The sequence below is a fragment of the Lagenorhynchus albirostris genome, chromosome 6 (assembly GCF_949774975.1).
Source record: "Lagenorhynchus albirostris chromosome 6, mLagAlb1.1, whole genome shotgun sequence".
Taxonomy (NCBI): domain Eukaryota; kingdom Metazoa; phylum Chordata; class Mammalia; order Artiodactyla; family Delphinidae; genus Lagenorhynchus; species Lagenorhynchus albirostris.
Window position 1 is genome coordinate 9,836,867 of NC_083100.1, and position 22,722 is coordinate 9,859,588.

The following is a 22,722-nucleotide window of genomic DNA, read 5'->3' on the forward strand; positions in this document are numbered from 1 at the left end:
AAGTCCTTACGTGCATGAACTCATAAAAAAGGCCTGACAGTAACCGGAGAGGTGGTAGTGTCAGCCCTCAGGAGCCCAGCCAGCATGGTCCCGAAAGCCCTTCCATCTCCTCCCCAGCAGGCTCACAGGTGTGGCTTTATTGGAGCCCTGACACCCTCAGCCGGCGCTGTGGCAGGACGCCGGGTCATCAACTAATTTGCATGCATTTCTCTAAGTCACGACTCCCGGGCTGGTGTAGATTTTTGTAATGCTTTTGAGGCTCTATTTATAGCCATTTCACTTAACCTCTTTCTCCCACCACCGCTTACTTGATACCATCCATCTGCCAGTGACCTCACATTGTAGCCGACTTTGCTTCTCTTTGCATGGACCCACCTTTATTTAGAGGTCTTTCTGGTGAGCCTCGAGGGTTTGTAGGTCACGTGGATGAACTTGACCTAGCCCCTGGATGGAGGGGCTGAAGCTGGGTCTGGTCTTGGCTTTATGTTTGGCACATCTGATGCTCCTCATGGACTATACTGCCCACTCAGAGCCAAACTCCACCAATTCCCATGAGGACAGATGTGCTGGCTTCATCCACATGGATTTCAGTTCTAGGTAGATCAGAGCATTGAGAAATAGGGAGTCCGCTCAGGGTCTGGAAAGAATAAAGGAGCAATGAATTAGGAGGCCTAGGTGGCTCATCCTCATTGTGCCATTGGATTACTGATGACCCTGGATCAACCTTTTCAACCGACTTGTCTTTATTTTGTCTGTTTAAAGAAAGGGCAGTAATGCTTACTGAGAGATTTGGAGATTCTTCAATGACAGAATGAGTAGTGGTGGATGTGCTTCCAAATTTTAAATTCCAAAATTCTTTAGTTTATGATAGAGTTTTATGGAGTAAATTTCATCTTTATGAATGACAAAGTTATTAATTGGGTATACTCTGAATTTGCCTCTGATGTTCCTGGCTTTGAAGCATTGCTCATGCTGTCATGACCAAGAAATAAAAACGAAACTGTATATGATGACCCACTAGCGACTCCACAAATTCATGGACTGTGATCCTAGCTTTGTTCACCTCCTTCTTCCATTTTTCTCAAGGAGTATTCCCGAATTTTGCTGCTTTCCTCAAGCCTCATATTAAATCACTCACTCATAGGACAGAAAAAATTTCACGTCCATCTTCATGGAAGAAAGAGAGGTTATAATCTGTAAACATCTTCAAATTTCTCTAGTTTTCCAATGAGCAATGGTTCTCAAACTTGAACATGTGTTAGAATCTGCTGGTGGGCTTCTTACAACATAGTTTGCTGGGCCCCACCCCTGTCTAGGGTAGGGCCCAAGAATTTGAATTTCTGGTAAGTTCTCAGATGATGTTGATATGCTGAGCCTGTGCCACCCTTTGAGAAGCCCTGTCCTACAAACTCATCTGCAATCACAGCCACTCAAATTTTATTGTCTTCCTTATTACCTGATCATATGCTCCCCATTCTGTTCAAGGTTAATCCTTCCATATATGCTCCTTGTTCCACCCCTTCTGTCTTTCTGTGACCTTCCTCCATCAGTTACAGACGCCCTGCTGTGGATGACTCAAGAAGGTAGAGTCGACTCGAGATGACTCAAGATCCTGGAGGGGATCTCAAACACATTTGAGGATGTGGGTTTTTAAGGAAAGGGTGCGGTGCTGGGAGCCTTTGTGTACCACAGGGTTAGGGGATAGGGTTCTGGAGAGAACGGAGGACTCAATGACCAGCTGAGCCCAAAAGACCCTTCAGCTTATAGAGAGGGAAAACATGCTATAATGTGCTGCACTTGACTCTACGAGGCAAAGGGCTCTCCTGATCTCATGGATCCTGGCTGCCCTCGAAGAGGATTGCAGTTGGGCTGAGCTGGTCCTTTGTGTGTGTGTGTGAATGAGCTCCTGCTCGCACCTGGAGAACCTTGAGAACCCCAAATTGGGAGGCCATGTAGACAGGGCTAATTTGACTGGCCTGTCCAGCACTGGAGGAGAATCTCCAGTATCATCTCTCTCTGCCTAGGTTGCCAACCTCAAGCCTGGCCAGTCCAGGGAGCCTGTACCAGCAACTCAACAAGGGGAAAAAAATCTAGGAAGTAAAAACAAAATTGCAACAAACCCCACAACTCTAAACACTCAAGAAGGGAAGTAAAAAAAAATAATGTATACCACTCAAAATTGAATTTAGATCTGGAAAAGCAAAAAGAGGAAGTATGTCATGATAGAAGTAAAAATATGAGGGAATGGAAACCATGAGTGAAAAGACATGAAATGTGGAGAAAAGATGAAGAGATATGTTTCATCTGAATGGTGGATGTTGCGGAAGAAGAAAGAACACATGGAAATAAAACCAGAATCAACCGACTACTAGGGAGAAGTCTATGAGATGAAGAAAATTGAAATTTTCAAATAGAATGGGCTTACAAAATGCCAGAGGATTAATGAGGGAGATGATACGTAATTTGCAATTTCCTGGTAGAATTTCCAAATCCAAGAACACTGAGAATAGTTTTTACAAGATTCTTCATAGTGAGTACAAGTTACACACAAAAGAAAGAATCAAATCAGCATTGAACTGCTCTTCTCTAAAATGAAGCTAAACAACAGTGAAGAGTGTTTTAGATTTTTCAGTGAAAATGTCTGGTTGGTAAAGGTTCATTTGTATTTGAGGGGTAAAGAAAGACATTTTGTACATTTAAGGATACAGAAAACATAACACCATGTACCCTCTCTAAGAAAATTATTTTCCAAGGTATTCTCACCAAATTGGAACTAAATCAGAGCAAAGATGACCAGATAGGGGACGATGGAGAACAGGAGGAAAAGGGTTGAGCAGACTTCTTTACATGCGGGGATAAACCTAAATAGATGACATTCATATGATTGTAAATACTAATTTAATGGTAAAGAAAAGTCTCTTGAAAAAATAGACATGCCTACTATATTAATTATTATTGCTGCATAGTGAGTTATTGTAAGGTAGTTGCTTAAAACAACACCCTTTTATTATCTAACAGTTTCCTAGGTCCAGGCATGGATTAATGGATTCCCTGTTCAAGGTCTGGAATCCAAGGCTGGAATCAGGGTGTTGGTTGAGCTGAGCTCTCATCTGAGGCTTAAATAGGGAAGGATCAGCTTCCAAGTCCCCTCAAGTGGTTGGCAGAATTCATATCCTTGCAGCTGTAGACTTCTTGACATTCTGCTTCTTGAAAGCCAGGAGAGGCCTGAACCCTCTTAAAGGTCTCACCTAGTTAGGTCAGACCCACCTAAGGTTAACTCAAAGTCAACTGATTAGATACTGTAACAGCATCTTCAGAATCTCTTAACCTTTGCCAAATGCTATTGATTAGAAGCTCACACTCAAGAGGAGGGAGTTATATAAGGGTGGTCACCCTAGAGTGTGTCACTACATCTGTTCTTAAGGAAAATTTAAACGACCAAACTAAAATTTCATATTATTTTAACCAAGTCCATGAGTTGGTGGGTGTCGGGAAGGATTGGAAGGCATGCAAGTGTGTTAAAGATCTCATCTCAATGGGCAGGTAAAGTGATATTTCATTTTGATATATTTATAGAGACATTTAAGTTTGGGTTTAAGCAGGAATGTAAACCCTAGCAAAGTAGCAATAAATGAGAGAACTTCTAAAGTAAGAGTGATGGGCAGGTGTTGAGGGGTAGGGTAGAAGGTATTAAAGAGAAGCAGAAGTGGGTAATTCATGCCCTCCAATCCAGAGGAAGAGTGAGTGAGGGGAGGAGAGAGGTCAAAAGATTCTGGGCCTTTCTCTCCTTAGGGTATGGACATTCTTTCCCTCTTTGAAAGCATTTATCCCAACATATATTTACATATAAGATGTCTGTATAAACTTAGGAAACTATCAGATGGGTGGGCATCAATTCTTAACTAGTACTTACCTCTGGAGTTAGAACTTGGATAAGTGGTGTGTTGGGGGGAGGATTGGAACTTTAACTTCTTACTTACATATGTGCTTTTTTAAGTGGTGATTTTTTACTCTTTTCTGTTTTTAAAAAAACTTAAACAAATGAATATAACTTCCTAAAAAGAATGAATGCAATAGAAAGTCAGGCAAGACAGCTAAGAACATTTTGAAAACAGAAAGCAGTGAGGGGGAACTCCTGCCAGATGTTGAAACCCATTGTAATGCTGCAATTATTATTACATCCCCATGTTATGGGTGCAAGAATGGACAGCTAACCAAAACTGAATAATGGCCCAGAAACCATCGTCTATAATAATATATGACTCTTAACAAGGAATTGCTATGAATGGGATGGGAATTCTTTTCTAATAAATGGTGCTAGAAAAACTGAGTTGCTAAACAGAAAAAAAGAAATGTTCTTACACACACTTCTAAATAAATTCCATATGAAGTGAAAAAAACTGACTCTTGTTTGACTTTGCCTCCTCCTATACTTACTTGCCCCTTTCTTCCTCTTTCTTTTACAACCAAATTTCCTTAGAGTTGGTGTAGATGATGCCTCTTATTTCCTTAAATTTTCTTTTCTTAATCTTCTTTCATTTGGATATCATTAGTACCATTCCGATAAATGGATCTAGCAGTGGCCTAATTGAAGACTGAAACCCCAAAGCCTGCCTCTCCAGCTTCCAACTTCACATTCTTGCCCTTTTGCTTCATGATCACTGTCCCTTTTGAAACTCACCCTGCTTTAGCTTCCACAGCTCCGTTCCTCCCCCCACCCTCACCCCCCAACCCTACTCTTCCCTCCTGGCCTTCTTGGAATGAATCCTTGCTCTCTGGACACCATGAATGCAAGTGGTTCCCAGGCTTTTCTTCTTGGCCCTTTTTTCTCTCCTCCTCTTTCCCCTTATCCAGTCCTATGGCTGCATCCATTGTCAGAAATGTTGATCTCCAAACAGGTGTGATTTCTCTTTCCTGAACTCTCCAAGCATTTTCTTGATATTTTCTATGACAGTTATGGTCAGCCTTGTAGTCAGTACTTTCTGGCTCCAGACTTTCCTTTCCCTGACACTAAATTAGAATCTCCTGAATGGCAGTGATTACACAGGTTCTTTTTTTTGTTTTGTTAATGCTCATCAGCTCTTGATATGGTGGCTTACACAAAGCACATGCTCCACAGCTATCTGTACTTGAATGGAAGCTACTGCTTAACACACTAATTAAATAAAGCAAGGCAACTCGAACATTTTCCCAGTAAGTTTCCACTGTGGATCATGAAATTGTTAGGAGCAAAATACATGGAGGGACTCCTAGTGATCTCCCTTCAGACATACTGAAGTGCTGATACTTCTTTAAAGCTAGTCCAGGGCTTCCCTGGTGGCGCAGTAGTTGAGAGTCCGCCTGCCGATGCAGGGGACACGGGTTCGTGCCCCGGTCCGGGAAGATCCCACATGCCGCGGAGCGGCTGGGCCCGTGAGCCATCATGGCTGCTGAGCCTGTGCGTCCGGAGCCTGTGCTCCGCAGCGGGAGAGGCCACAACAGTGAGAGGCCCGCGTACCGCAAAAAAAAAAAAAAAAAAAAAAAAAAAAAACAAAACTAGTCCAGAGCTAATTCACAATGAGACTTTCAAGACTTCAGTTAGTGTTCATCACATTATAGTGCCAAAAAGTCAAGTTACAGCCCAACATTGTGTTGAATTATTATTTATAGCAGAACAAATTTAATGGTCAAGACTATACTCATTTGGAATTTTTGGTGACAGTAGTTAGAAAGAAAATACTTCAATTTTTAATTAGGAAAATAATGTAGCAACAATGATAACAATTTAGAAAACTGAGAAAATTTCATAACTCATAGCTTTACAGCAGAACATAAGAGCAATCATCATCTGTATTATTTCCATCCTTTTTAATATCTGTGTTTTTACAGTTATAATCGATTATACCTAAAAGTTGGTATTACCCTTCTCAGACTTACGATTATTTATGTTTGATTTAGAAATTGTTAGCAAGTTTTATTAGTTCTATTTTAAATGGCGATGTGATGTTCCCATGGGGTAATATTTATCCATTCCCTTGCTATATCTGAAGTGAAGCTACTGTAAATAATTCTGGAATGAACATCTTTATTCATATAATTTTCATCCTTTCTGGATTTTGGGGGGATAGAGTCTCAGAAATAAGATCATTGGGTTATGAGTTCGATCACATTGTACTGAATTGTTTATTTTTAAAGTCTACAGAAATTTATGATTGAAAGGATGTGAACTCTTTCTTTGTTGGTTAGAATTATTTCCTCTGTATAACCAGTGGACAAGAATTTCTGGGTATTTTCTGTACCTGTCCCTTCTCAAGTATTGTGATTGATAGAAAAATGGATAAGTCAGGACTTTTCCTTTATCAGACTATTATTTAAGCAGAAGAGTGGACTGAGACTGGCAAACACAAGGAATAATGAAGTGAAGGTCGAGATCTCAATTGTAACATCTGAAACAGCTTAGAAAAAGTTGAGCTCTGTGAGGTTGAAATACTGGAAAACTTTTCATGGAAGGAATCAGTTTGAATAAAATAAGATGATGTCCAGATTGGTTGAAGATGGTGGAGTAGAAAGACGTGCGCTCACTCCTTCCTGTGAGAGCACTGGAATCACAACTAACTGCTGAACAGTCATTGACAAGAAGACACTGGAACTCACCAAAAAGATACCCCACATTCAAAGACAAAGGAGAAGCCACAATGAGATGGTAGGAGGGGCGCAATCACAGTAAAATCAAATCCCGTAACTGCTGGGTGGGTGGCTCACAAACTTGAGAACACTTATACCACAGAAGTCCACCCACTGGAGTGAAGATTCTGAGCCCCACGTCAGGCTTCCCAACCTGGGGGTCCGGCAACAGGAGGAGGAATTCCTAGAGAATCAGAGTCTGAAGGCTAGCGGGATTTGACTGTAGGATTTCAACAGGACTGGGGAAAACAGAGACTCCACTCCTGGAGGGCACACACAAAGTAGTATGCACATCGGGACCCAGGGGAAGGAGCAGTGACCCCAGGAGAGACTGAACCAGACCTACCTGCTAGTGTTGGAGGGTCTCCTGCAGAGGCAGGTGGTGGCTGTGGCTCACCGTGGGGACAAGGACACTGGCATCAGAAGTTCTGGGAAGTACTACTTAGTATGGTCCCTCCCAGAGTCAACCATTAGCCCCACCAAAGAGCCTGTAGCCTCCAGTGCTGGGTCACCTCACGCCAACCAACCAACAGGGAGGCAACTCAGCCCCACCCATTAGCAGACAAGTGGATTACAGTTTTACTGAGCTCTGCCCACCAGAGCAACACCCAGCTCTACCCACCACCAGTCCCTCCCATCAGGAAGCTTGCATAAGCCTCTTAGATAGCCTCATCCACCAGAAGGCAGACAGCAGAGGCAAGAAGAACTACAATCTGGCAGCCTGTGGAATGAAAACCACATTCACAGAAAGATAGACAAAATGAAAAGGCAGGGGACTATGTACCAGATGAAGGAACAAGATAAAACCCAAGAAAAACAACTAAATGAAGTGGAGATAGGCAACCTTCCAGAGAAAGGATTCAGAATAATGGTAACGAAGATGATCCAGGACCTCGGAAACAGAATGGAGGCAAAGATCGAGAAGATGCAAGAAATGTTTAACAAAGACCTAGAAGAATTAAAAAACAAACAACTAAAAGAATTAAAGAACAAACAGAGATGAACAATACAATAACTGAAATGAAAAATACACTAGAAGGAATCAATAGCAGAATAACTGAGGCAGAAGACCGATTAAGTGACCTGGAAGACAGAATGGTGGAGTTCACTGCTATGGAACAGAATAAAAAGAGAAGAATGAAAAGAAATGAAGACAGACTAAGAGACCTCTGGGACAATATTAAACGCACAAACATTTGCCTTATAGGGGTCCCAGAAGGAAAAGAGAGAAAGGGCCTGAGAAAGGGCCTGAGAAAAAGAGATTATAGTCGAAAACTTCCCTAACATGGGAAGGGAAATAACCACCCAAGTCCAGGAAGTGCAGAGTCCCAGGCAGGATAAACCCAAGGAGAAACACACCAAGACACATAGTAATCAAATTCACAAAAATTAAAGACAAGGAAAAATTATTGAAAGCAGCAAGGGAAAAATGACAACATACAAGGGAACTCCCATAAGGTTAACAGCTGATTTCTCAGCAGAAACTCTACAAGCCAGAAGGGAGTGGCACGATATATTTAAAGTGATGAAAGGGAAGAACCTACAACCAAGATTACTCTACCCGGCAAGGATCTCATTCAGACAATGGAGAAATCAAAAGCTTTACAGACAAGCAAAAGCTAAGAGAATTCAGCAACACCAAACCAGCTCTACAACAAATGCTAAAGGAACTTCTCTAAGTGGGAAACACAAGAGAAGAAAAGGACCTACAAAAACAAACCCATAACAATTAAGAAAATGGTAATAGGAGCATACGTATCGATAATTACCTTTAATATGAATGGATTAAGTGCTCCAACCAAAAGACACAGGCTCACTGAATGGCTATACAAACAAGACCCAACTATATGCTGTCTACAAGAGACCCACTTCAGACCTAGGGACACATACAGACTGAAAGTGAGGGGATGGAAAAAGATATTCCATGCAAATGGAAATCAAAAGAAAGTTGGAGTAGCAATACTCATATCAGATAAAATAGACTTTAAGATAAAGAATGTTATAAGAGACAAGGAAGGATACTACATAATGATCAAGGGATCAATCCAAGAAGATATAACAATTATATATGTATATGCACCCAACATAGGAGCAGCACCTCAATACATAAGGCAACTGCTGACAGCTATAAAAGAGGAAATTAACAGTAACACAGTAATAGTGGGGGACTTTAACACCTCATTTACACAAATGGACAGATCATACGGACAGAAAATTAATAAAGAAACACAAGCTTTAAATGACACAATAGACCAGATAGATTTAATTGATATTTATAGGACATTCCATCCAAAAACAGCAGGTTACACTTTCTTCTCAAGTGCACACAGAATTCTTCAGAATAGATCACATCTTGGGTCACAAATCAAGCCTCGGTAAATTTTAGAAAATTGAAATCATATCAAGCATCTTTTCTGATCACAATGCTGTGAGATTAGAAATCAATTACAGAACGGATCTTGCTGTGATTTATGTCATAGAGTGTTCTTCCTATGTTTTCCTCTAAGAGTGTTATAGTGTCTGACCTTACATTTAGGTCTTTAATCCATTTTGAGTTTATTTTTGTGTATGGAGTTAGACCAGCGTCCTAGAGAAATGGAAATAATAACAAAAATAAACACATGGGACCTAATGAAACTTAAAAGCTTTTGCAAAGCAAAGGAAAACATAAACAACATGGAAAGACAACCCTCACAATGGGAGAAAATATTTGCAAATGAAGCAACTGACAAAGGACTAATCTCCAAAATTTACAAGCAGCCCATGCAGCTCAATATAAAAAATCAAAGAGCCCAATCCAAAAATGGGCAGAAGACCTAAATAGACATTTCTCTGAAGAAGATATACAGATTGCCAACCAACACATGAAAGGATGCTCAACATCACTAATCATTAGAGAAATGCAAATCAAAACTACAATGAGGTATCACCTCACACCGGTCAGAATGGCCATCACCAAAAAATCTACAAACAGTTAATGCTGGAGAGAGTGTGGAGAAAAGGGAACCCTCTTGCACTGTTGGTGGGAATGTAAATTGATACAGCCACTATGGAGAACAGTATGGAGGTTCCTTAAAAAACAAAAAATAGAATTACCACATGACCCAGCGATCCCACTACTGGGCATATACCCAGAGAAAACCATAATTCAAAAAGACACATGCACCCCAGTGTTCATTGCAGCACTATTTACAATAGCCAACTCACGGAAGCAACCTAAATGCTGGTCGACAGATGAATGGATAAAGAAGATGTGGCACATATATACAGTGGAATATTACTCAGCCATGAAAAGAAATGAAATTGGGTCATCTGTAGAGATGTGGATGGATCTAGAGACTGTCATACAGAGTGAAGTAAGTCAGAAAGAGAAAACAAATATCATATATTAACGCATATGTGTGGAATCTAGAAAAATGGCACAGGTGAACTGGTTTGCAAGGCAGAAATAGAGACACAGATGTAAAGAACAAATGTATGGACTCCAAGGGGGGAAAGCAGCGGGGGGGTGGGGGTGGTGGTGTGATGAATTGGGCGATTGGGATTGACATGTATACACTGATGTGTATAAAATGGTTAACTAATAAGAACCTGCTGTATAAAATGTAAAGAAATAAAATAAAAAGAGTAGATAAATATTATACAGCAGTAGAAATTAATGAACTGAAATTACACCCATCAACAATGAAGAATCTTAAAGATGTAATGTTGAACAAAAGAAGCAAATTATAGAGGAACACAAACAGCATGATTCCATTTATATTAAATTTGAGAACAGACAAAACTAAACATTATATCATGTAGAGATATATTCAAAGGTGGTAAGAGTATAAAGGAAAAGCAAAGAAGTGATTGTTCAAAGGTCGGGATGATTGTTACCCGTGGGCCTTTTCCCTTTGGGAAAAGGCACAGGGGGAGAAATGTTTTACTTTTTATCCTGGATGGTGGCTACACAGGTACTTATTTTATTACTATTCTTTCAAGTAAACTCCAGTGTTTTGTGCATGCTTCTGTATATAAGGTATCTGTCACAATAAAACTAAAATATTTAAGTGAAAAAAAAAAAAGATGATGTCTTCAAGTGAATAGGAAGTTCAAAGGATACTTCAAGTTAATTTTCTTTACCTGGCTTAATTTTATTGGAGATAAATAAAGATTTTTCCGTTTTCAAAATATTAACCACGACTGAATTGTGATGACACCAGAGATTTATAATTGGAGCATGACTCTTTGAATTTTTGCTCATTTTAATTCTAAAGTTAACGTTATAAAGAGCCCTGTTGGAATAAAGATCTTTTCAGAAAGGTTTCCTCTCTATCCCTTAATATGAACAGTATGAATTTTTATTAGTTTTGACTGAATTACAGTTTATTTTTGCTTGAGACTAAACACAAGTTTCGTAATCGTGTGTGCTCCATCCCTTGCCAACGGGTGATGCATATGTCATTCCACAGGCTTAGTTTGAAGTGTGGACCTGATTTTCCCTGACAAAATAGAGTATTTTTGAGGCAGATTTGGAATGGCTTCTCACTCCTCTAGCAATCCTACCTGTGTGTTGGCCAAAGTACACAGGCTTTCGCCCCTCCTGAAAGGACAGGATTCTGGTGGTATAGCCGTAATTTCTTTTGCGAGGTAAGATATGGCCTCTGCTCAGAAGGACCTCAGAGATGTTGGGGGGATCAGGCAGGAGGACAGATAAGTTTTGATTTAAGACCATAAATTCTGTAACAATGGAATCTTCCTGTGCTCTCAATACACAGTGGCAGAAGAATGGAGTTCTCTCTTGGGAGAGTCAACTTCAGCTTTCCATGAGTTTGGGCTTTGGCATCGAGAATGTGCCGGGGGAAGACCAGCTTGGGAGAGAGGGCGAAGTCTGGTGTTATGGTCGGAGGACATGGGATGCCCAATACTCAGTGTTGTGCAAGGGCCTAGGGGCCCTGGGGGTGCAGACAAGGGGAGCCCGGGAGGCCTTAGGAGGGGAGTTGGAGGGGACATATCCTGGACATCTCAGGGGTATTCATGACTGTCCCTGCTCTGCATTTAAGATTTCTAGCTCATAGCTGTTCAGTTCTGATCAGTGACCTGAGCAGCATGACAAATATTTCTTACACAGGGCTTAGCGAGGCTTAGAGGCTAGAAACAGGAGTCAGCAAAGTGCTCTCAGGGGACCTTTAAGACCATCTTGCTTTGTAGTCATCGTGTTGCCATGAAGATTAGCTTCTGTCCCATCTTGCTGCCAGAAAACTCTCAATGACCTTCAGGTGACTGAATATCTTATCTTTTGAAAAAGAGAAATAACAAAGGATAAAGTCATTGCCCAGAAAACCCACCCAAAAGATTGAAATTGCTTATTATCTTGGACATTTTCATCAAATCTATCTTATTGAAGGCTTTTAATGTTAAGGTGCTTAAATATCTAGCCTAGAATGTGCTTTTCAGCCCTATTTGAAGAATGTGGTCATTTGTGTGCTAATGTATTAGTTATACGACTATTATAAGGTTAGACTGGCAAATGTATTTGTAGAAACCGGGAAAGATTATCCTTGATTGCTTTTATTTTAGGTCTAATGGAAATATCTTTCAGGTTTCAGACCTCTCTGAACCTTGATCTGTGGCTGTATTTCCCATTACAATTGAAAGCCTTTTTTGTCACGTGGTTCCCATTGATCAGCCTCCTGGGAAATTCTGAATATGTGAACCCTTGTCTTCTGATGAACATTTTGAAGCAGAAAAGGCTCTTTTGCATTTTATTCTTTCAATTCAGCCTGTGCTATTTGGGAATCAGTGGGAAAATGGAAATGGAGACTTCTGGGTGCAGAGGCCGTACACACTCAAGTGAAGAACAATTACCAGTTTTATGCTTTAATCTTTAAATTAGTTTGACCTTGAATATTACCATGAGTCCTGGGTTTGTTAAGGACGATGCGTCAGGGAGGTTCCATCACGTCACTGGAGGCAGAGAGGGAGCCAGGAGATGGCTTGGGGCCGGGAGCGTCTCCCACCTGGCGTGAGGCAGTGGGCTTGGGGTGGTGGTTTCAGGGAGAAATGTCAGGCAGAGATCTGAAAGACACTTTAGAAAAATATCTGGTAGACTATTATTGTTCATAGGCTGGCTATGAGGGCAAAGGATAAAAAGAAATGAAAAACCATCCATTCTAAAATGCTTTACCGGGCTCAAATAAATCATTAATGTGACTACAAGTGGGTAGTTCTGTTTCCTTTTTCTCTTGTATTTCTCCCCCTCATTCTTGAACCTTCCTTCTTAAGACACTGACAACTGAAAAGGAAAGGAGAGAAAAAAAATCTCAGCAAAAATAATTTCAGTGACAAAACGATGTGAGTCACTGGGTGTGGCAGGCCTTTGTACAGATATGAGGGAAGTAAGGAAATTAAGTAATACCATCCTGTTGTTATTTGCCTTATGCTTATTTTTTCTTGAGGCTGTTGGGAAGGGTGAGTATATCGTTATATACATTCTTACATAGAATGTAATTTATCTTCCTCTCCAAATGGTAGGGGGTCGAGAGAGAGAGATTAGTCTATTCATCCATCTGGCACTCCAGTGAAACAACACCAGAAATTCTACCTTGCGAATGGTGTTGGATTTTTAAAGTTTTTTTTTTAAATAAAATGATAAAATACTATATACTCATTGTGAAAAATTGCAACAATATAGAAATGCACAAAGTGACATTCAAAGTAATTCATTCTCCTCTCAGTCCAACTTCAAGCACTGGCATACATACATGCACACGTAGACTATTTTTTTTTTACACCAATGGGAACTGTATTTGCTATAAAGATTTTTTTCAGGGCCTCCATTTTGTTTGAATGGGCACTGAGTTCCGTAGAATGTTGTATATTTCCACGGCGGAGCTCCGTCTCAGGGGAACTACTCAGCGAGCACAGACTCACGTTCAAGTTGCCAGCATCATCAGGTCCCAGCTCCGTCCCCGCCAGCCTGGTGACCTTGCATTTGGATCCTTGTTTCATGGTGCTGGTCTGAGGATCCCATTACACGTAAAGCACAGCACAAGGGTCTGGAATGCAGTATGTGCACAAGATGTTACGTTTCGCCTGTGGTGAACCGGTTGGTCTTTGGGAATGAGGTCTAAGGACAAACACTTCCTTCTCTCCTCTGCAATTTTCCAAAGTATGACTGGGGCTCGTCTAAGTATCTGACTCCAAATCTTTACCTTCAGGATACTGTTTATCAATTATATTGACACTTTATGTAGACTGTCTGGCTATGTTCTGTTTCTTTTGGAGACTTAGAGAGCATTTATCACTGATAAATTTTATCTTTCAAAGTTTTAACATTCTGTTGCCCAGGCTTTGGGGCGTGTGGTCAGAGAAAGTACGTAAAAGACTTCATGGTGGGACCTACGAGCCGGTACTCAATCTGTTATTTTCTCCTAAGGTGTGTTTTTACAACAACCTAAAGTCAAAGGTGGGCGTGTGAATACGTACACATGTGCACACACACCCCTCTGGGAATCAGCCTCCACACTGTTCAAGGCTTTTCCAACACTTTCCTTTTAAAGGCCATGGGAGCTGGAGACCCCTTAATGAGTCACCCCTTCTGCATCTGTTTCTCTGCAGGAATCCACTGTGAATCCTACAAGGACCCCTGTGCTAACATCAGCTGTCTGAACGGAGGCACCTGTGACAGTGAAGGCCTCAATGGCACATGTGTCTGCGCACCCGGGTTTACAGGCAAGTGAGCCAGGAACTGAGTTTTCAGATTTACCGCAAAATCCCTGAGATGGCAGCTGTTAAAAAAAAACCCAGAAACGTCTATGCATACATTATTGCAAAATATGAATTGCAAAATGTAAGTAGGCATTGCTTGGATGAAGAACCGTTTTAAAACAATCTACTGTGTTGTCATTAAGCAAGGCTCTTCTGAAATCAGCATTTGGTTCGGAGACCTGCTGAGACTGCCCTTACCATACGTTTGCAGACCTGGCAGCTTTGAAACATGAAAAATGAGCCATTACACTAACACCTGAAAAAGTGTCAGTGCTAATGGAAGCAGGAAGGAGAAAGGAAGGATCAGATGTGTCTTCTATAGAAATTGCATTACGCGACCACGTTTACTTTTATTGAAAGATACAGCAGTGTCTGGAATTCGAATAACGGAGAGGTGGTAGTGGCAGCGGTGGGACAGCAGGGGGAGCTACTCTTAGTTCACGGTTGAATTATTAGTGAAGGTGAGGCCGGTACAGGTGTGGGGAGGGAGAGTGGATGGGGGAAGAAAGCTGCTGATGGCAAAGCAGCGAGGGAGGACAGGGCTGGGTTCCAGAGGAACCACAGTGGCACCCTCTGAGTGGTCGCTTCTGGACTAAGGGATCCAGCTTAATAAGGGCTCCTTCGAAGTCACCCCTCAAGGGTTTCAGCGAGTTTGTGAACCCTGAAAACAGATGTGAAGTGTTGGATATATGTGTATATGCTGAGAGGAGGCTCTCAAATTTTCATCAGATTCTCAAAAGATATCATGAACCACTTGGGGAGAGGAGGTTCCATCCTTGGCTTCGCCAGCCAAACGCAGGAGTCCGGAGATGCAGAGCGTAGGTCACGTCTCTGTTTTCAGCACTTGCTCAACCAGCAAAAGCAGCAGGGTCACTCTGGTTTACAAGTTGGGGAAGGTTGACATATAAAGTGCTGATAGAAGAAGGTGGGCACTGAAGTTTCTGGAAAACGTGTTATCATTGGCTGGAGAGCACCTTGCGTGCTCACCTCTCCCCACTAAGGCCTGGTGGCCACCTCCCTAGCCCTGGAGAATTTCACAGAGCCTGGACTCCCAGTCCCTCCCTAGGGAGCCTTATTTGTGCTTCTGGGGAAGATGCCAACAGTCAAGATGTGGGAGAAGCAACCTCTGATGTTTCTTCTATTTAGCTGTGTCACATCCTGTGTTTTCCTTTCGTCTTTTCCTGGGACTTAGAAGTGGGCTTACTCCAGAAAATGATTTGCAGATGGTTTTGTTTTTCTGACTGGTTTATAAACACACACAGACATGTATACTCATCGATGGGTGCAAAAATAATATTGGGGAAGCATCCGGGTTTTTTCCCCCAGATGTTTATATCCCACAAATAATGAAAAGCATGGAAGAAAAATGAGAAAATATAGTGCTATAGAAAAAAAGTCCACCACTTAAAAATGCACAACTAGGAGACAACCATTGTTGACATTTTGATACATATATCCAGGGATTTTCCTGAAGGTCTGTGTGTGTATAATACATAGTGTATAGTGTAAATGCATATATTTGAACATAAAAGGAATCATACTGTTCATACTATATTGTAATCTACTTTTCATTTAAAAATATATGTATCTCATAAACGTGTTTTCACATTAAGGTACTTCTGTTTTATACTTCTGTTTTATCATTTTTACTGGCTGTCCTGTCATCCATTACATCAGGGGTCCCCAACCCCCGGGACGGCGATCAAGCAAGCGAAGCTTCGTCTGCCTTTCCTCATTGCCTGAATCACCACCCCCTCCACCGCCCCACCCCCGCTTCACCCCCCCCCACCCCGTCCCCTCCCATCCCCCCAGGCTATGGAAAAATTGTCTTCCACGAAACCGGTCCCTGGTGCCAAAAAGGTTGGGGACTGCTGCGTTACATGATACACCAGGATTTTTTTAACCCATCCTCAATTCAACCTTTGGGGAGTTGGGAACTTTTTCCTATTATAAACAACATTGCAATGAATGTTCTTGCATGTACATCTTTGTGAACTTGTATGAGTATTTCTTTGAGCTAATTTCTTAGGAATGGAATCCCAGGGTCCAGGAGAATTCCTACTTATTTCCATATTGCTCTCCAAGAAAATACCTTGCACCAGTATTCACTCCTACCCAGAGTGCAAAGGAGCTTTTATTTCCTTGTTCTCACACACATACTGAGAATCGTCATTCTAGTGGCTTTATATGCTATTTGTGTTGTTTTAATTTGTAAGTCTTTGATTCCTAGTGAGATTAAATACTTTTAAAATATATTTATAGTCATTTGTGTTTCTTCTTGAACTCCCTATTCCTATCCTTGGCTTGCTTTTCTACCAGATCGTTCACGTTAATCTTTATTCTTGATTTGAAATCGTCCTGTATGTTAAGTATATTACATTTGATTACATAGGACTCTTCCAACTGAACTAGGTTCAAGCATTACTCTACCTGGTCTTTGAAAATACCCAATGCCTATTTCTATTCAGCCCTGAATAGGGTGCAAATATTTTTCCAATGTCATTTGTCTTTTAAATGTATATAAAGTATTTTATTCTATATATCATATTTTAATTTTATTTTGCACGTATGCATTCCCTTTAACAGGAAAGAAAATGGTCTTTAGCCAAACCACTGAAGTAAGAAATGCAAATCTCATTTTTTTTTAACATCTTTATTGGAGTATAATTGCTTTACAATGTTGTGTTAGTTTCTGCTGTATAACAAAGTGAATCAGCTATATGTATACACATATCCCCATATCCCCTCCGTCTTGCGTCTCCCTTCCACCCTCCCTGTCCCACCCCTCTAGGTGGTCACAAAGCACCGAGCTGATCTCCCTGTGCTATGCGGCTGCTTCCCACTAGCTATATACGATTACATCTTAATATTTTCTTTTGATTTCTTGTTTCATGCTAGAAAGACCCTAGGTATCAAGATTTTATAAATATACTCATATTTTTCTAATTATGTGTGAGTTAATTTTGGCCATGCAAATATTTAATACATTTGAAATGTATCCTGGCATCTTATGGGAGATAAAATACAATCTTTTCTCTAGAATATTTAGCAAATCTCCAACTGCCTACTCAGCATTCACTTTTGGATGTCCCTCAGAGACACCTCAGACTCATATATTTTCTTCTCCTTTCTTTCTTTAAATATTTTCCAGCTCATTAAATGATATTACTACCACCTGAGCTGTTCTGGATGGAAACTGAGGAATCATTTTGATGCCTCCTCTTCTTCCTCCTTACCTGCATCCAACCACCAAGTCCTAGAAACCTCTAGATCCTCTCACTTCTTCCTAGAGCCAACACCAGGCTGCCTGCACCTCCACCTGCCCTAGTGCAAGGTGTCCCCACACCCTTTCCCCTTCACCCCTAAACATTTGCCACACTGAAGAGACCTTTTAAATTAAAATCTAATCTTGTCTCTCCCTACTTAAAATCACCTACTGGCATTTCATTGTCTTTAAGAAGAAAAGCAAAGCCCTTAACCTGATCATCAAGACCTGGGAGGTCTGACCCCATCTGGTTTTTCCAGGCTTTTCCTGGGCACCCTGGATACCCATGTCAGGCTCTTCTCAGTGAGGTTCTTGCCCCGGACCTCCTGCCTCGCAATCCCCTGTGCCTCCCCTGCCCCCCATACACAGGCTGTAGTTGGAAAGTCTACCCCTAGGCTTTTGTTCAGGGTCCTTACCCTGATCGCAGGGTGCGGTAGGACTCTTCCAGTTGAAGTAGGTTCAAACGTCACTCTAACTGGGCTTTGACAACAACAAAAGCCTGTCTCTAGTCAGCCCTGTTAATTTTCAAACTGCAGGGGACCACAGACTATTTCCTAAAGTTGTTAGAAGAGTTGCACTATTAATGTGTTTTACAGAACACTGATCAGATGAGATACTCCATGGAAAAAATGTCTGTGCCCCCCAAAATTGGGGACTTGGTACCTGCCATGTGGAGGTTCCTAAAGAAGGCCCACGTATTAGAGGCACTTAACAGTCAAGAATCTTGTTTGCCTTTGTTTATTTCCAAATATATTTGATCATATAACTTTTTTTTTTTCCCTTAAAAAAGAACCTATTCTGAGAACTAGCATTCCAGGGGAGGGACTGATGAAAAGTTAGCTGTCATCATGTAAGGAATCATGGTGCCTCTGCTCTTTGAGTCGCTACCTTGGAACTAAATCCTCTTTCATTACAACTGAGGTTTAGCAAAATTTACTCTTGGCCAACTATTAAGTGCTCAAAAGCTCCCTAATTTGACTGAGTGGAGCAAAGTATGCAACTCATTGTTATCTAATTAGACACGCCATCCAGTGTCACATTTACCTTTTGAGACTGGCTTTTTCAGTTGGCTCAAGACACTTCACTCTCAGGCCAGCAGACTAACTCTGGGAGGAGGTATGTGGGGAGCTCTGCCCTTCCTTGTTGAATTTAGGCTTCTCCTTGAAAATACACTCCCTCCGGTCATCTGGACCCAGAGAGGTTCCCTCTCTTCAACCCCTGCGGGCCTTCCACACAGCTGTCTCCTTAAGACCTGGCCTGCATCCTGTCCATTTCTCAGTTTTTAACTTATTTTGTGTCCACTCTTGTCTCTGAGGCTTTGTAATTCTGCCACCTAGAATTACTTGGCTCAGGCAGGACTAGTAGAGGGAAAGAAAGGATGCCCTCACGCAACATGAATTCTCCAGGACTTGCTTTGTTTCTACCTGAAATCACAGGCTGGAGATTACTGTACTCCAACAGGGAAGCCCGAAGTTCTTTCAGGCCCGTTGCCATGGCCACTAGAACAGTAGTCCAAACGGGACATCAGTGACCCATTGCTCTCTCACCATAGCAGAAAGTCTATATGCATTATTAAAAGTCAAATAATGTTATATTTCCCCTCTGTTTTCTAACTCAACTACTTTTCAATATTTGTCTTTTAGTTCACAAGAGAGTGTTCTACAATTTCCAGCTCATTTTCATGGGCAAATGCCATCAATGTTTTATTCTCACTGAGATTTTTAATTTGCATTTCTTTGATGTTGAGCATCTTTCATGTAATTATTGACCATTCATATGTCTTACCTTGAGAAGGATCTTTTCAAATCTTCTGCCCCTTTTTTTAAAAAATTGGATTTTTGTCATATTACTGAGGTGTAAGAATTATTTACATATTCTAGATATAAATCCTTTGTCAGATAAACATTTTGCTCATCCATTCATTCTTTTTTTTTTTTTTCCCCAGCAGGACATCCATGCATTCTTAATGGTATTTTTGTGGGGAGCAAGTGCTCTTATTTTTGGTGATGTCTGATTTATCAATTTTTTTCTTTTTTAGTTTGTTCTTTCTTTGCCTACCTTATGATGATGACACTTTATCCAATGTTTTCTTCTAGCATTTTTTAAAATAGATTTTGCTTTTAGGTTTAGGTTTTGAGTTAATTTTTTTGTGTGTATGGTGTGACTTAAGGATGGAAGTTTACTTTTTTCCCCATATGAGTATCCAGTTATCCTAACATCCTAGCTAATGGAATTCATTAGCACATTTTTAAGGAAACTATTGACTGTGTATATGTCTTTTTCTTCCTTTGGCTGTTTTTTCAAAATCAAACTTTTTATTTTGAGATAATTGAAACTTCAAACTTCATAAGCCATCTTAAGAAGTCACACAGGGGGCTCCAGTGTACCGTTTAACCACTTACCCCCAATGGTAACACGCTGTACAACTATAGTACGATATCACACCCAGGATACTAACATTGATACAGTCAAGATGCAGAACATTTTCATCACAAGGATTCCTCATGCTTCCCTTTTATAGCCACACCCATTTCTCCTCCACCACAGGAAGCTTTCCTCTTAATCCCTGGAAACCACTAATCTGTTCTGCATCTTTATAATTTTGGTATTCCAAGAATGTTTTATAAATGGAATCATATAGCATGTAACCTTTTGTGTTTTTTTTTTCACTTAGCATAATTCTCTGGAGATTCATCCAGATCATTATGTGTATCAAGTTTCTTCCTTTTTATTGCAGAGCTGCGTTCCATGATATGAATATACCACAGTTTGTTTAACTATCCCCCTGTTGAAAGAAATCTGGGTTCTTTCCAATTTCGAGCTATTATGAAGAAAGCTGCTGTAAACCTTCATTTACAGGTTTTTGTGTGAATATACGTTTTTATTTTTTCTGGAACAGTTGCCCAGGAGTTCAAATGCTGGGTCATATGGTAGTTGATGTTTAGTTTTCCAAACTATGCCGCAATGTTCCCAGAGTGGCTTAACCATTTTCCCTTCCCATCAACAATGTACAGTGATCCAGTTTCTCTCTATCCTTGCCAGCATTTTGTGTTGCCTTCATTTTTAATTTTAGCCATTTTGATAATGTGTTTAATGATATCTTGTGGTTTTGATTTGAATTTCCCTAATTATAAATGATATTGGACGTCTTTTCATGTGATTATTCGACATCTGTACATCCTCTTTGGCGAAACGTCTCTTCATGTCCTTTGTCCATTTTCTAATCGTACCCCATCATATCGAGGCTACATACTATCAAGTATGATTTCTGACCATTGATGTTGACTTTAATCACCTGAGGAAGCGTTTGTCAAGTTTTTCCCCTATAATGTTACTCTTTTCCCCTCTTTGCATACTTTACTCTTTGAAAGAAGGTTACTATGTGTGGACCACACTTAAGGAATCGGGAGTTACTCTTTCCCTCTTTGAGGGTAGGGTAGCTACGTAAACTATGTGAAATTCTTCTGTAGGAGAGATTTGTCTGTTGTCCCTCATTTATTTATTTAGTTGCTCATTTATTTATATCACTGTGGACTTGTGGATATTTATTTTATACTTTGAGTTATAATCCAACATATTTTTATTTATTTTGTGGCACAAAATGTTCCAGATTTGGACACTGGGAGTTCTTTCATTTGGTTTTCTGTGTCCCTTTGACATACCCCATTGTTGTTGGTGGAGAGTGTGTGTGTGTGTGTGTGTGTGTATGAACACTTACATGCTTTCCGGCACTGCAAGAAGCTCCAGTCTTATCTTGTATATTTCCTGCTCCAGTCTTGAATCAACCATCTCTTCAAGGAGCCTTGGTTCTTTTTATTGGAGAATGATACTGGAAACCAAGATCTGGGCACTAGCTATGCTCGTTGTTCCTGGGATGTCGTTGCTTCTAGATCCTCTCAGCTGACATAGCAAGGGAATGTGTGTGTATACTAACCCATGTGTCTATAAATATTGCCATATGTCACCATCTATATCTAAATAAAGCTAAACATGAATTTATACTAATTTCTCCAACTCTGTTTCATTATTACATGTATCATTCCAGCCTTCTCTCCTGTTTATCTGTAAATTCCCACACCAACAACAAGATTCTTGGCTCCTACCATCCAACATCCTTTTACTTACTTGCTTAATTCCTATATACATGTAGAGCAGTATCAGAATTCATAACTTGTATCCTTATGGGAAGCAACTTTATAAACTAGACTACAGTGCTGGTGTACACATCCTTCTGCCTTCAGTCCTACCAACTCTACTCGTTCCAAAGTCACTTAAGTCAGCACTGCCCCCAACCCTGCAGTGAGGTTGTTTCATACATTTGTAAGTACTGTTAGATTACTTTTTCACAGTCTGCATTCATTTTTTCTTTTATTTTACATCTTTATTGGAGTATAATTGCTTTACACTGTTGTGTTAGTTCCTGATGTACAACAAAGTTGATCAGCTATATGTACACATATATCCCCATATCCCCTCCCTCTTGAGCCTCCCTCCCACCCTCCCTATCCCACCCCCCTAGGTCATCTCAAATCACCGAGCTGATCTCCCTGTGCTATGCAAGCTTCCCACTAGCCATCCATTTTACATTTGGTAGGTTATATATGTCAATGATACTCTCTCACTTTGTCCCAGCTTCCCCTTCCCCCTCTGTGTCCTCAAGTCCGTTCTCTACCTCTGCGTCTTTATTCCTGCCCTGTGACTAGGTTCATCAGTACCGTTGTTTTAGATTCCTTGTATATGCGTTAGCATACGGTATTTGTTTTTCTCTTTCTGACTTACTTCACTCTGTATGACAGGCTCTAGGTCCATCCACTTCATTACAAATAACTCAGTTTCGTTCCTTTTTATGGCTGAGTAATATTCCATTGTATATATGTGCCACATCTTCTTTATCCATTCATCTGTCGATGGACACTTAGGTTGCTTCCATGTCCTGGCTATTGTAAATAGTGCTGCAATGAACATTGTGGTACATGTATCTTTTTGAATTATGGTTTTCTCAAGGTATATGCCCAGTAGCGGGATTGCTGGCTCATATGATA

General features: G+C 40.7%; 1 protein-coding gene across 1 annotated transcript in view; it reads left to right on the forward strand.

Moving 5' to 3' along the window:
- The window catches only part of DNER (delta/notch like EGF repeat containing), a 322,779-nt gene that overhangs the window by 273,461 nt on the left and 26,596 nt on the right, over positions 1-22,722 (forward strand). The window contains exon 10 of the mRNA XM_060151911.1: positions 14,266-14,379. Within this exon, the coding sequence (XP_060007894.1) occupies positions 14,266-14,379 (114 nt within the window). The remainder of the gene's footprint in view (positions 1-14,265; positions 14,380-22,722) is intronic.